This window comes from Epinephelus fuscoguttatus, linkage group LG13 (genome assembly GCF_011397635.1).
Source record: "Epinephelus fuscoguttatus linkage group LG13, E.fuscoguttatus.final_Chr_v1".
In the NCBI taxonomy this organism is placed as follows: Eukaryota; Metazoa; Chordata; class Actinopteri; order Perciformes; family Serranidae; genus Epinephelus; species Epinephelus fuscoguttatus.
In genome coordinates this window covers 15341824-15356053 of record NC_064764.1, presented here as the reverse complement: position 1 = coordinate 15356053, position 14230 = coordinate 15341824, and the positions used below count along the sequence as shown (strand labels likewise).

The 14230-nt window shown below is 41.4% G+C and overlaps 3 protein-coding genes across 6 annotated transcripts in view; 2 read left to right on the top strand and 1 right to left on the bottom strand.

The window, feature by feature from the left end:
- Window positions 1-5121, top strand: part of LOC125899644 (TSC22 domain family protein 1-like) — a 38417-nt gene extending 33296 nt beyond the window's left edge. Inside the window, exons 1-3 of one of the 2 annotated variants that reach the window (XM_049594098.1) lie at window positions 655-1036; window positions 1379-1430; window positions 3383-5121. In XM_049594098.1, the coding sequence (XP_049450055.1) occupies window positions 906-1036; window positions 1379-1430; window positions 3383-3652 (453 nt within the window). In that variant the 5' untranslated portion in view covers window positions 655-905 and the 3' untranslated portion in view covers window positions 3653-5121. Of the gene's footprint in view, window positions 1-654; window positions 1037-1378; window positions 1431-3382 lie in introns of those variants that run through there. The other variant, XM_049594097.1, reaches the window with a different exon arrangement.
- LOC125899663 (translationally-controlled tumor protein homolog) overlaps window positions 1-14230 on the top strand; it is a 589762-nt gene that overhangs the window by 134944 nt on the left and 440588 nt on the right. The window lies entirely within an intron of this gene.
- serp2 (stress-associated endoplasmic reticulum protein family member 2) lies at window positions 7036-13604 on the bottom strand. The gene is made up of 3 exons (XM_049594123.1): window positions 13432-13604; window positions 10108-10180; window positions 7036-7557 (listed from the first exon to the last, which is right to left on the bottom strand). The coding sequence occupies exons 1-3, from the start codon at window positions 13513-13515 to the stop codon at window positions 7517-7519; spliced, it is 198 nt and encodes a 65-aa protein (XP_049450080.1). The 5' UTR covers window positions 13516-13604; the 3' UTR covers window positions 7036-7516.

The window sequence follows — 14230 nt, the reverse complement described above, 5'->3', positions numbered from 1 at the left end:
CTTGTTTGCATTTGTGAAAGCTGTTTTAGATTTACAGAATACACATTTACACACAGATTGTCGATCTGTTGACACAAATAACATTGAGACAAATCTATTTCCATATTCCCAAAACACAGAAATTAATTGAAAGGGCCATAGCATAAAAATACACATTTTAGCATCCTTAAATTGAGGCAAATAAAATGAGCATAAAAGTACATTGATAAACTTGTATTTGTGACCAAAACCTAGTTAAAATGTTATATTTTTCTGACATTCTGGAGAATAACAACTGCCCCACATTTTTATGAGTCAAATTATCAGCAAAGGGATTCCCTGAAACTAGGCTGACTAACACTCAGTCTTGTTGTGGAGATAAAAACAAGATCACATCTGTGAGGTTCAGATGGGGTAAATTCCTAGCAGCACTAAAGGCTCGCACATTCACATTCACTTTGAAACAGGAGCTGATTGATGTGTATTGTCGCTGTAACTCAACAGCCTAAACTGTAGCCCTTCCCTCGCCTGTTTTTCAGCACCACAGCTCTTTCTTCTCCCCTTCCCATCCGGTTTTCCCCGGTTTCATCCACCTCCTCTCCGTTCTTGGAATATTTTATGTAAAAACGTGTCAGCTGAGCGGCAGGTGGGGGCGTTCCTGAATATATTATGCAAATGAGGCCCCTCTCAGCCAATCAGGGGGCGGCCTCGCGCTGTGTCGCTGGATAAATTATGCGGGCTGGTCCTCGGCTGCAGATTTTTGTGTAGAGCCGAGATGAGCTGACCTTGGATTGTATTCGTACCGCTGCGGTCGGTGCACGAGCTCTAACGGGTAGACTATAGGATAGTGTGGATGTGTCTCGCGGAGCTGGTCGCGAGGAGGTCGAGTCGGGACACGGGGCTGTTTGTTAGCGGACTGTAAAAACATGACCAGCATGAATACGCCGTGCTACACCGTGGCCATGGATCTAGGCGTCTGCCAGCTGAGAAATTTCTCTATATCGTTCCTGTCGTCGTTACTGAGCGCGGAGAGCTCGCACGTCAAGCTCGACAATAGGTAAATACTGTGTGATAGAGACAGTCCTTTACACAGCCTGCTACTGCTGCTGCTATTCAGGGCTCCCTTCACCACTAATGTCCCCACTGTGTGATGGAAGATGCTACAGTATCACTACACCCAGAGGCCACACTGCTATAAACGCTGAGGACAGGGCAGGAGGGATTGTTCACACCAGGCACCACGTTGATTTTATAGAAATTTCCAGAGGCTTCCAGTAACCACTCTCATTAATACAAAGGCAGAGAGGCTGCTTCTCCGTATAGGCTCTCCATCTTTTGTGTTACAGCACATAAAGGTTTAAAATGTTACCATATTAATTCATCCTTTCTTCTTTTGCAGTTCGTCAGGAGCCAGCGTTGTGGCCATAGACAACAAGATTGAACAAGCAATGGTGAGCTTTCTATGTGTTTCTTTCTTTAACGGTACACTGTCGAAAATGTCAACGATTATAATGACTGTTAATACATGTAACAAAACGGTATGGATATATTTTTCTTAATGATAGGACTTCAAACTATCCAGGGACTATTGTGAAGCCACTAACGTCAGTACTGCTGATAGCGTTTAACGTAATAAATGTGGAACAATAGTGAGTATTCCTGCAAATCTCTGGCAACAAAAACTTTTAAGAAGCTTATTGTGGATTAAAATTAATATATACTTGATGCTGTACATTGGCGTTCCCTTCAGAAATAACTGTGTACGTTATTACGGTGCCAAAATACTGTTAATGCTAAAACAAAACGTAGAATTTAAACCAACCTCTGTACCCAGCTTAAGACATTAAACTAATTTTTAAATCTCTATATTGTTACTATAATAAATGTGTCGTCTTACTTTTGGTTATAATTCAGTCTCTCTGACAGGAAACGAAATGCACTTTTATTTTCTGTTTCGCTCTTCTCTGTTGTTGTCCCCGCTGTCAGCCTTGTTGCTAGGCAAACTGGAAGGCTCTCACGCCTCGTTATAAATATCTCGCCCTCTGATTGGCTAAGCAGTTAAATGTGGGCAGGGTTATTGACGTGGCATCCTGGGAATATACTCGCTCACGTTTTTCTCTTTATCAACTATTTATCATGTTATTATTGCCAGATTATTTTTGATATGGATTCAGTTTTAAAGGTCTGTTTTCACTTATGTCAGTATCCACGTTAAGTTTATATTACTGTCAGGGAACAGTTATTTTATGCGTAATATTTATGGTTCTTTGTTGCAGCATCATTTCATATAATGATGTCTACATAGTGCATTCCAGTAGTGAACATATGGGTAGCGCTAATCATTCATATGAAATATAAAATTGTCTGTATTGTTATAAATGGCTAATTCCCAGCTGTATGACATGATGAGTAGTTGCAATACAATTGTTTTCATTACATTAAATCCAACTTTGTGAGGGAAAAAAAGGAATGAGCTGTTTCATATTGTGCTAGGTTACACAAGGGCCAACACTTTTATATCACTACAAATTTTCACTTTGTAAAATCTTTTATATCCACACTGAATAAGCCCAAAATATTTTTTAGTCAAACTTTAGAAAATGGTTCTTTTATGTTTCTTAATTTATATATAAGATTTTACCCATTTACAAAACATTGAACAACATTTTATTAGTTGTCATCTAAGTTAGTTAGCTGATATTCAGTTGTTATTTGAGTTTAACTTTTTATTATGCCAGAAGTTATTTGCAAGCAGGCAGAATCGTTAGCTTGTGACACTCGTTTCCATCCTCAGTCAAAAATAATGTCCACTCTATCTGATTCCTAACCAACCAGTCGCTAGAAACCAACATATCTGACTGAATCTTATGTTATTTTAAATCCACACCAATGAATAGCCATGCCAACCTACCTGTTTTGTCAGTGTTTTAAGAGTGGAGTGGTGCGAAGTCAAACAAACTACAATGTCGGGGGAAATTGAGAAGACATGTCTATTTAGAAAAGCCTCAATAGCAGCATCTATCTTGCCTGCAGTGCTCCCCATCATTGTTATCACTCCTCATTGGTTGTGGCACACTGCTTGATAATGCTTGACAACAGCATTACTCCTGCCCGTAGTGCTGACTGGCTAATTGTTAGTCTCCCTGTGGTGCCCATTGGTTGTTTTTTATTTCAACTGAGAAACTGCTGTTTCATGTCTCGATGCCAGACTAATCAGTCAACTCTGTGGAGTGGGCGGATTCAAAGATTCAAAAGTCTGAATCCAAGCGAAGAAGTTAGATTACATATTACAAAGTAAATCTGAGAAGTAAAGATTGGGCCCTAGGTTAGACAAGGTTAGTTTTCTTTTGTGGGAATTTGTTGATATGTCCGAGTCATAAACCCATATCTCTGTCTGCCCCAGGACCTGGTGAAGAGTCACCTGATGTACGCCGTGCGTGAGGAGGTGGAGGTCCTAAAGGAGCAGATCAAGGAGCTGATCGACCGTAACTCCCAGTTGGAGCAGGAAAACACCCTGTTGAAGACGCTGGCCAGCCCAGAGCAGATGGCCCAGTTCCAGGCCCAGGTTCAGACCGGCTCCCCGCCTGCCCCTCCAACAGCTGCCACACCGGGACCCCCGAGCGCCGCTGCCCTCGCCCAACCCACCTCGCACAGCTCTGGCCCCTCGGCGTAGCCTGGTCTGCACTGACAGACAGACAGACAGACAGACTGACTTTTCGGTTCTGCTGCGGCAGCAGAGCTAAACCTTGCCTTCTACAGCAGGAGGTTACGCTGTTAAGACAAGAATTTGCACATATTTATCTCTCAGAAGGATGCAGCTAGCGGGACGAGCGGTGCGCTGCTTTACAGCACGGTGGTGGAGGGTGACAATCTTGACATGCTGTAAAGGGGGGGATTGGTTTCAGCGGAGGATTGAATCATCGAACATTTGCCAAATAACCCTTGGACATATCAACTAGAATGTCTTACCAAGAAGAAACAAAACAGCTTATCAGTGGCGACAATATACTTAGCTATTGATTAAAAACAAAAAAAATCACTGTGCCTGTGTCTGGATTTTAAGTGATGTCGATTTTACTGATGATGACGGTGGGAGAGCAGGAGGTGGAGGATTGTATTGGTTGTTACCTTTTCTTGCTGAATGATGTAAATAAAACCGGTTCTCTCTCAAGGGTAGATCCTAACGTTACAGGCTGAGAGATTTGAGAGAGAGGAAAAAGCCTTCTCAGAGTGACAAATGAAGAATGTGAGCAATTATTATGACAGAGTCCCCATCTGGAATGGGGGAGTTGGGGGTGGGCTGGGGAGGGGGCGGGTGGGTATTCTTGAACAACACTTGGCAGCATTGATGACGTTACTTCAACTGTGGGTTGGTGGGATGAACAAAACGTGGTTTCTTATGGAGATGATGATATCTATTTCAGTATTTCACTTTCAAGCTCCTCATTTTGCCCTCGAAAAAGCTCATCATTGCTGTTCTCTCAACCCTGCAGTGGCATGTAATTTAAACCTTATTTGACAGGGTTGAGACATTGGGCTAAGCTGCATTTTCTTTTTTTTTCCTAAAAAGTTTGATGGGCAGAAGATGATGATGTATATTTCTGTATAGTGTAAGTACCATGTAAAATAGTGAGGAGAAAGGAGAAAAACAACAGAGGCTATCTTGGCCACACAGATTGAAGCAGGTGAGCGGGGAACGTGCTGGTCTTGCCCAGTCTGTGCCGTCTATTTTTAATGCTGTATTTTCAAGACTGTGGAGGAACGGGAGTTTAGGTTATTTAACTGACAACACACAGACAACAACGGTGTCCATATCCCTTACTGCTACATTAACTCTTACTGTAAAATCATTTTCACTTGGTTCCTTTTCTTTCTGGAGTATTGCACCTTTATCATTTTTTTTTATTTGACAGTGAAGTACTTTTGGATGAACAATATCTTAAAACTCAACATTTAAAAAAAGACACAAAAACAAACTCTAGAGATGTTTTCTCTTTCTTTTTCATTCTGTGTATCAGTTGTATGCTCATGTTCTGTGCATGTTTCTGCAAAGACCGGTTGAGATATTGTAACATACATACCACAATTGCACTTGACAGCTGCACTTCACAACTTTTAATAAACATGCTTAAGGAAGAATAACCACTGGATCACCTTCTCTTTCTTATTCCGTCTCACGGCTGCTGGGCTCGGTCAGTCTGTCGGAGGTGACCATGTAAAGGTTCACTACGCCTTTGGGTGCTAAAGGGCAGTTTGTCTCCTGTCACATGTGGAGTCATGCTGCTTCTTACAGCCATGGTATGCAGCTTCAGGGTGTTATTAAATGGAGCTTTATGACTGTACATTATGTTGTAGAACCCTGTTGTTGGCTGAGAGGCAAAGTCATAGCCTGGTGGTGTCTGGATTGAAGCTGCTCCTAGATGACCTTCATAGATTAATTTAAGGTTCAACCAAAAACAATTGGTAAGGTTAAGATTCCTACAAAGTTTCTCTGCAATTTAGCACCACTTAAATTCAGACAATATATATTTTGTTTGCAAAAAAGGGCAAGGATACAATTCAACATACAAAGAGTAACATGTCTAATAATAAATAATTGATGAACACCTACTTACTTGTGTTTAAAGTAAGTCCTCCAGAGACCAACAACTGCTTTTAAACTAAATGCAACAAGCTAAACTAGCTAAAATAAGTTTCAGAGCTTGGTCTCTAAAGGGCTTTAATAAGTAATAAGTAATTACACACTCCTTAAGGCAACTTTAATTAAAGTTATTAGGAAATATTCGACAGTCTCCCCTTACTGCAACACTTGAGTGGATCTATTTTTGTAGTATCATTCTGGAAGAGAGATTTAATGGCTGTGATAAGAAGGAAACATCCATTTTAAAACCAGATGTCCCACGGAACCTTAAAGTCTTAGAAGGCATTGAAATAATTAAAAATAAGGACTTAATTGGCATTAAAATGTATTAAATCAACCTTTCAAAAGTCTTACAAATGCTAAGATGGGGAAGTAGGTTTTTTTTTAAATTTGACATTACATTGCAAAATCTCAGAATGATTGGTAACCCTAAGTAACTGATGTAAGTTTATTTATTTTTTCTTCAGTTGTGGTAATTGTAAGATTGGCTTTAAATTTAATTCCAAGTGGCATTAAAAAGGTCTTAACACACCGCCAATATTGTGGTGACAGACGCTCACAAATGGCCTAACATTAACAAACGGTCGACCATTGGCTTTGTGTCAGCGCCTAAATGCTATTAAGTCTGGAGCTGCCCCATACACAGTGAATGGTTACAGATGTTCTAGGTCAGTGGTTCCAAACTAGTGAGTCGTGGTCCATTCTTAAAGGACCACAAGTCACTTGCAAACGCGTCCAGTTTATTTAAAAAAACACTTTGTTTTGAAGTAATGTGAATTTCGGACGTGGAGCTTTTATTTTAAAGTGCTGTATCCTGCTGTAGATTGAGTGATTAGCAGTCAGCTACTTGACAGAGACAGCAAACTAGCTCGAGGACAGGGCCAACCACAACTGTGACACTGATTGCATTAAGCTGTGTGGACCTTTAACTATGACTAAGGAGAAATCTGGACCTGTGGCTGGACCAGTTGAGAACCACTGTTCTAGATGACACTGAGAGCACACAGGGAAATGTTCTGAGTATTTTATGTCTATGGAGCAGCTCCAGACTTTATACCCTGTGACACCACAAGTTTGAGACTTCCTTCTCTGGTTTCTGGCTTTGAGAGAGAGTAGCTCATGTTCACAAATATTGATTGAACTTTCCCAGGCCATGGAGATAACATAATGGGATTCTTAGGTGGTGTTCCCTTCTAAGAGCTGTACAAGACATCCTGATGCTTCAAAATTAATAACACAGTTATTAATGTCATCCAGGATGTAAAGACCCTATAAAGTGTCCTGACAGTACAGTGAGTGTGTGTGTGTGTCTGTGTGTGTGTGTGTGTGTGTCTGTGTGTGTGTGTGTGTGTGAGTGTGTGTGCGCGCACTGATAAACACAGGGAGTCTACAAAAACAGAAGTAAAACTGGGCGCTCCCTAAATGTTTGACATTTATTTGAAAAAAGATTCTTCTCACATAACACAGACACTTAAACAGACAGATATGGCACATCATCAGCAGGAATCACTGGCTACACACACTCTCACGTCAACAGTCACAACTTCACACATACACTCACACACGCACAGGTGCCAAGTGAGTAATGAGACACACAAGTTCTCCAGCCGGCGTGGTTTTAGACTGTCCATAGAAAAGCTGTCAGTACCACAGACTGCAACACTGTAAACGCTGATCGAGGGCGGGGGGGCGTGTCCCCAGGAGGGGCTGGTGGAGGCAGTGGTCGGGGAAGCTTATCTCTCTCTCTCTCTCTCTCTCTCTCTGAGGTCTGCCAGATCCAAAGCTTTGGCGTCAGTCTCTTGGCCTCTGGAAGGGGGTCAGGGGTGTGCAGGTGCAGGCTAGCCAGGCTCAGTGAGGGCATGAGGGGTGTGTGGGAGTCCGGATGCTCCTTCTGCATCACATCCCCATACGGATGCTCTGGATGATCTGAAATATGGCTGAGAGAGCACAGCCAAAACAGAGCTGTCAGGACCCGGCACGTTCTCATCGAGCATACAGTAAATGATGTGAGGCTATGAATGGACACATTATGGTACCTAACAGTGTCACTATAAGTGAGGGACATGGGTCTTTTTCAAAAACTTTTGACATGTCACAATAGGAAAAGCATGTGTAAATAATGAAATCAATTTAGCTGGGGCCTCAGGCCTCATTACAGAAACTTCCTATCACTGAAACCCTATCAGTTTAAGATGATGGTGAATATTTTGGGTATTACAGAAACATGCTAATCAATGACAAATTCTCCCATATTGTAGGATAGGAATTTAGCTATTACAAAACTGTCCTAACTTAGGGATTTCCCAGGTTAGGAAAATAGGTTGGGTTGGCACAGACCCCATACTGCCAAAAATGGCAGCAGCACTGTTGTAAAGTCTGTATAGCACTGATGATAAAGACAGAAAAGAACATGAACACCAAAATATAAAGATTGAAAGGCTGCTCAAAGCATATGATGGTGCTTTGAATTTCATAGACCATTTACTAATGGGTATATATTGATTGCCAGATGATGATTTGAGTTTGACTGACATGCTACCTCAGGCTCTCAAGACACCGGCAAGGAGGCATGGGGCTCTGACGGTGGCCGTACACATCACAAATGCACCTCGTCTTTTTTCTAATGCTGTGGTCACACTACGATTGACACAGCAACAGGCAACAAGACATTTTCAGTAGATGACGGTAAACTGTAGCTACACTTGTCGCTGCCGACAGGTGTGACACGTTACAAATCAAAGTTGAGTTGGCCCCAACTTTTTTCAGCGCTCCAATGATGCAGCTATTTCTAGCTGTGGCACTGCAGTATTAAGCCAAGTTAGCTGATGCTATGCTAGCTTTATGTGCATTGCGGTGCACATGAGGATGCAACAGGACTGCAAAATGTGAGGTTAAAATGGGGCCCAGACATTGATCAAAAGCAGAGATATTTTCATGACCAAATACAAACTAAAGATGATGTTCAGTTGAGGTACTTTTTTTTAGCAGACACACACAAGCCCAATCCTGACATAACTATGTTAATCAACGCCTGAGCAACACTCTGCTGTGTTCTCACTACGAGCAACACAGCAACAGCTTGATCAGCTACATTATCACTGAGTCACCGCTGAAATGTTGCTTAACCACTTGTAACGTAGTTGCGTTGTGACAAGCTTGTGTGTGTCTGCTACTGGCCACAAAGCACCTTGACTGAACGCAGTGGCTTAAGGTAGTTACAACGGGGCCCAGTTCATGCTATTATGACGGCCCTAGTGTATCCAATCGTGCACATGTTGTCTCGTCACATGATCAGAGACTTGACATTAGATAATATCAACATATTACCCAACAATCATCATTGCATATATTTGTATATAACAAAAAATACCAAAAAACAATCATTTTAATAGTTGATTCATAGTTATTGGATAAGCATATAATTTTTTTTATAGATGTTACTGTTTACTTAATAAAAAATAATAAATAAAATAATGGAGATGGGTTTGCCTTTTTCAAGTGCATATATATAGCAAATGGCACTGTTTTTAATTTAATGACAGTTCTTTGAACACAGGCATATTTTCAAGGTGGCAGTCACTCATAAGGGCCCATTCTCCACCCAACACATTGTTGGAGCCAACAATGGGCCTCCCACCTCACGGGCCCCAGTGCAAGTGCACTGTCTGCACTGTCTATATTTATGTCCCTGACTTCACATCATCTTTAGTTTGTATTGGGCATTGGGACATCAGATTTTGCTGTCCCACTGCATCCCTGTGTGCACCACAATACACATAAAGCTAGCAGAGCATCAGCAAACTAAGCTAAATAACACAGCACCACAGCTAGAAACAAAAGGCTGGCCAGCTCAACTTTCGTTTGTGGTGCATCAAACCCGTCAGCGGCGACAAGTGTCCGGTGTCAGTTTGTAGCCTCATGCCACTGTCTCCATTGAAAATGAATCATGGCCTGTTTCGTTGTCGCTCGTAGTGTGAACACAGCATTAGGGTAACTTTCAGACTGAGGATGCAGATCTGTCCTTAAAATCACAGCCTTGCATCTCATGCGACATCACAGAGGTCACCCAGCTATCTGTACTCTGGTGCCGTGATATTTATGTTTCCCACCAAACAAAATGCCTGTCTTTTTGTTTATGATAGCAAGCGAACTAGCCAGAGACAAGTGAGCGCAGTTAATATTATGGCTTGTTCATGGACACAACCATGAGTTTAGGAATTGCTTCTGTAATAGAGGATACGATTTTTCCTATCTTTGAAACTAAAGACAGGACAAGCAGTGAGGATACTGTTCCTGTTATGAGGCCCCTGTTATTATTCATAATGAACCACTGTCACACTGTCATGTCTTACTGTGATCCACTAGCTTACAATCACGTTAATCTACTGTAATCAACCACCATATTAGCTACATGAGCTTACAATCAACATAGGGCAATAACTCTGCATAAACACATGCTTTATTCTGCAGGTACAAAAGGTGCATACCTGATCCACACACTACAAATACAAAGAGGGCGAGCAGCCAGGGACCCACAGGGTACTTCTCCTCCTGTGGTCGCTATTGGAAAGACACACACACACACACACACACACACACACACACACACACACACATATCTTACATTAGCATTACTGCTACAACAGAAATGTGACAAATGCTGCAGTAAAACCACTTGAATGCGGATAGATTTACAGAGAGGTTTCCCATTCCAACCACTCTCTCAGGTTGTTGTTGTTGCTGCTGCTTTCTGCTCAGTCACTCTTTCTCCTCAAGCCCAAAGCCACCACACATTATCTTGTTTGTGGTGATGCTCACCACAATGTCCACAATAACAACACTGTGACTGCGCTGAACAAACCCAAGGGTCTGATTATACACTGAAAGGTGCTGAGCTCATTTTTTTCCAAATCGTGGCTCATGTTGAAAAGATGAGTGCAACAGCACGAAACGTCAGTCTGGGCAGATTAAGGGAGAACCCGCCAGCTTCCACCAGATGACATCATCTGTTTGGACGGGCTACATGTTTGTCTGCCCTTGGTCAGGGAAGTTGTTACAGTCAGTGATGATACAGTCAGTGAGGAGCCGGAACAGCGTAGATGTCTGACCTTTAAGCTACTGTTCAAACAATATATAATGACAGAGGAAGGGGAGGATAATAATGTCAGATTGGGATTGTTGGGTTGTTAGCAAAGATTTTAAAGGGATGAGCAGGACTATAAAATTCCCCCTGAGTCAATCCTCATCAATAAACACTACTAAGTGAGTTGCTTTAAGTATGTGGTAATTATGGTATACCTCAACAAACTGAATACATAACTATTTAAATAATGGGTGGATAGGACAGTGTTTGGAAGAAAAAATCAGCTACAGTATGGAAACACATGCCCTTTTCTGGGATGATGACATTACAGCAGAGAGGAGGAAAAGTCTTTTCCTCTCACGTATTAAGAATTGCAAGATTTTACTCAAGATGTCGACATTAAAAGTTCATATGTTAATATCAGATTCAGGAGGAAGATAGCTCATGTTCCACAGAGGGATTAATGGAAAATATTCGCTGCCCTGGAGCTGCTGGTTGTATCCCATGATCCTCCTCAGCCTTCCTCTGCTGTCCTTAGAAACTACCACAGCAGCTACTAAATGGACCTTTGGTGAGTTTGCTGAGACATAATCTTCATGATTTTTATTTGTGATTATTCATTTGTGACTATTTATGTAAACTGTGTTTTTTTTTAATTATTTTTTGATTACCAAATTTCTTCTATTACATGTAAAAAAAAATGGTTGAATTATTTTCGTAATTTGCCTGAGGTCACGCTGTTTTGTGAAACCAACAGACCAGTCTAAAATCAAGAAGGTACTTAATTTGATTGTGATTGTATTTTTTTTTTTTTTTTTTTTTTTTTACAGAAGAAAACTATCACACTAGGGTTGCAACTAACAATTATTTTCATTGTCGATTAATCTGTAGATTATTTTCTTGATAAATCAATTAGTTGTCTGGTCTGTAAAATGTCAGAAAATAGTAAAAAAACAAAAATGTCAATCAGTGTTTCCCAAAGCCCACAAGGACGTCCTCAAATGTCTTGTTTTTCCATAACTCAGAGACATTCAGTTTACTGTCATAGAGGAGTAAAGAAACCAGATAATATTCACATTTAAAAAGTTAAAATCAAAGAAGTTTGACTTTTTTTCATTACCAGGGTTCCCCACACATTTTTACCAATACATTTTCAAAAATGTTTCCAGAATATTTAACCCCATTTCCATGACTTAATGTAAGTAGTTAAATGTGTCAGCCTATATAATAATACAGCCATACATGATTACACACACATTGCCCAGGCATCTGCAGACAAGCAAACTGCTAATGTTTGCTAATTTTACTCACTAATTAGACATTCCCACTGCCACCTTGCTGCATATGCCCCCTTCCACTAGACCAAACCAGCACAATAGGGTACTTCACAAAACATCAAAGCCAAGGATAGAAAACTTAACATCCTGTAGATACTGTCAATTTAAATGCAATTTGACCTGTGTTTGGATTATAATTTTGACAAGCTTGTATGCATTTAGACAGCACGGTGGAGCAGTGGTTAGCACTGTCGCCTCACAGCAAGAGGGTTCGTAGTTTGAACCTGGGGTGGGGGAGCCCTTCTTTGCAGAGTTTGCATGTTCTGCCCGTGTCAGCGTGGGTTTTCACTGGGTACTCCAGCTTCCTCCCACAGTCCAAAGACATGCAGGTTAATTGGTGACTCTAAATTGTCCATAGGTGTGAATGTGAGTGTGAATGGTTGTTTGTCTCTATGTGTCAGCCCTGTGATAGTCTGGTGACCTGTCCAGGGTGTACCCTGCCTCTCACCCAGTGTCAGCTGGGATAGGCTCCCCCCCCGGAGCCTATCCCAGCTGACATTGGCCGAGAGGCAGGGTACACCCTGTACAGGTCGCCATACTATCGCAATGCTGACACATAGAAACAGACAACCATTCACGCTCACATTCACACCTATGGACAATTAACCTGCATGTCTTTGGACTGTGGGAGGAAGCCGGAGTACCCGGAGAAAACCCACGCTGACACAGGGAGAACATGCAAACTCAAGAGAGACGGGCTCCCCCTCCTTAAGGTTTGAACCACGAACCTTCTTGCTGTGAGGCAACTGCTAACCACTGCACCACCATGCCACCTTAACTTTTCCAGGAATTTCAAGACCGTGGGTACTCTGACTTACTCACTATCAAATTAGTTGATGACTAATCGAATATTCGCTGCAGCTCTGTATCACATATACATTTGAGAGTGAATTTTTGGTACTTCTGCTTTATAAATTGATTGGAACAATTTATTCATTATTGGTATTTGACTGATTAATGGCTTCACTTGGGTACTTTTTAAAAGTCCTCCCCATTCACACTAGGCATTTATTCAATACACCAAGCAGCACTAGGTTCAGTTATTTTCCAGCCTATTTATAACCTGTTCATCTTTTATTCTCACTATTGTATTTTAAACTAAGTATAAGGTGAAGTAGCACTGCGGAGGGCGGTGACGAGTGAATCCAGAGAATAAATAACATGTTAATGAAACAGCTCAGCCTGCAGGGTCATAATGTACACTGAATCTATCACTGAGGACCACACGGTGCTTTAAAGGTGCTGCTGTGTGACATATAGCAGGGCACCATCTCCATCTCCATCACCACCATCATCATCATCATCATCATGCTGCTGTATCCATACCGGAGTGAACGTCACCTATCTGGGCTAATGTCATGCTGGCATCTCGCTGTCAGTGAACGGCTCACCAGCGTCTTGGCTACGTTTCCTCTCTGCGTGATGTTCTTGCTGTGTTTCTCGTTGGCCATGCGGATCCTCTGTTTAGCCACCATCTTCCGGAACAATTATATAACACCGGGGGTAAATTAGTCTGTAGCTTTATTTTCTGAAGCTGCAGGCTGTCGACAGCACCGCTGCATCAAGCTAGGAGACCTCTGACACAATAACACCGGAAACCCGACGATGTTTCTTTCAAAATAAGAGCATGTGGTAAAAATGGGACAGTGTTTGCGTTTCAAGAAGCGGTACGGAGAGAATTTTGTATTTTACACACTGCTAACAAGTGGCTTTATATTCCTTGTCGTATTTCATCGTGTTTTTCAAATATTTAAAACAACTTAAACGCGAACTGTTTGTCTAAACTTTTATTCTGAAAGGTGTCACAGGAAACCGTATGCTTCACTTTGGTATTCTTGACGCGGCTCCTCTGCACCTGGCGGAGATGAGCGCGTGGCCAGGGGCGCGCTCCACTAATCGATAGTGGATTTTAATTGATTATCAGAAGAACATAAAGTATGATAAGTCTTAAAAAAAGTATTTTAAAAATACCTGAGGTCAAAAAATGAATATTTTACAGCAGTACAAGATATCACGGAGAACATTAAGATCTGTTTAAATAAATAAATAACATTCAAAACCTGTTTATTTGATATATTTATTTATTTATCTACCATTCTATTATTCAATCATTTAATTAAGGCAGATAAAATAGTTTATGGTCTTTTTTTTTCGTTGACTGGCCTCTCCTCTCCTCTCCTCTCCTCATAA

Coding starts and splice junctions, on each gene's coding strand:
- serp2 (XM_049594123.1), bottom strand. CDS start 13,515: ATGGTGGCTAAACAGAGGATCCGCATGGCCAACGAGAAACACAGCAAG. Junction 10,181..13,431: donor GAAACGTAGCCAAGACGCTG/GTGAGCCGTTCA, acceptor TCTTTCCAATAG/CGACCACAGGAGGAGAAGTA. Junction 7,558..10,107: donor ATTTGTAGTGTGTGGATCAG/GTATGCACCTTT, acceptor GTGCTCTCTCAG/CCATATTTCAGATCATCCAG.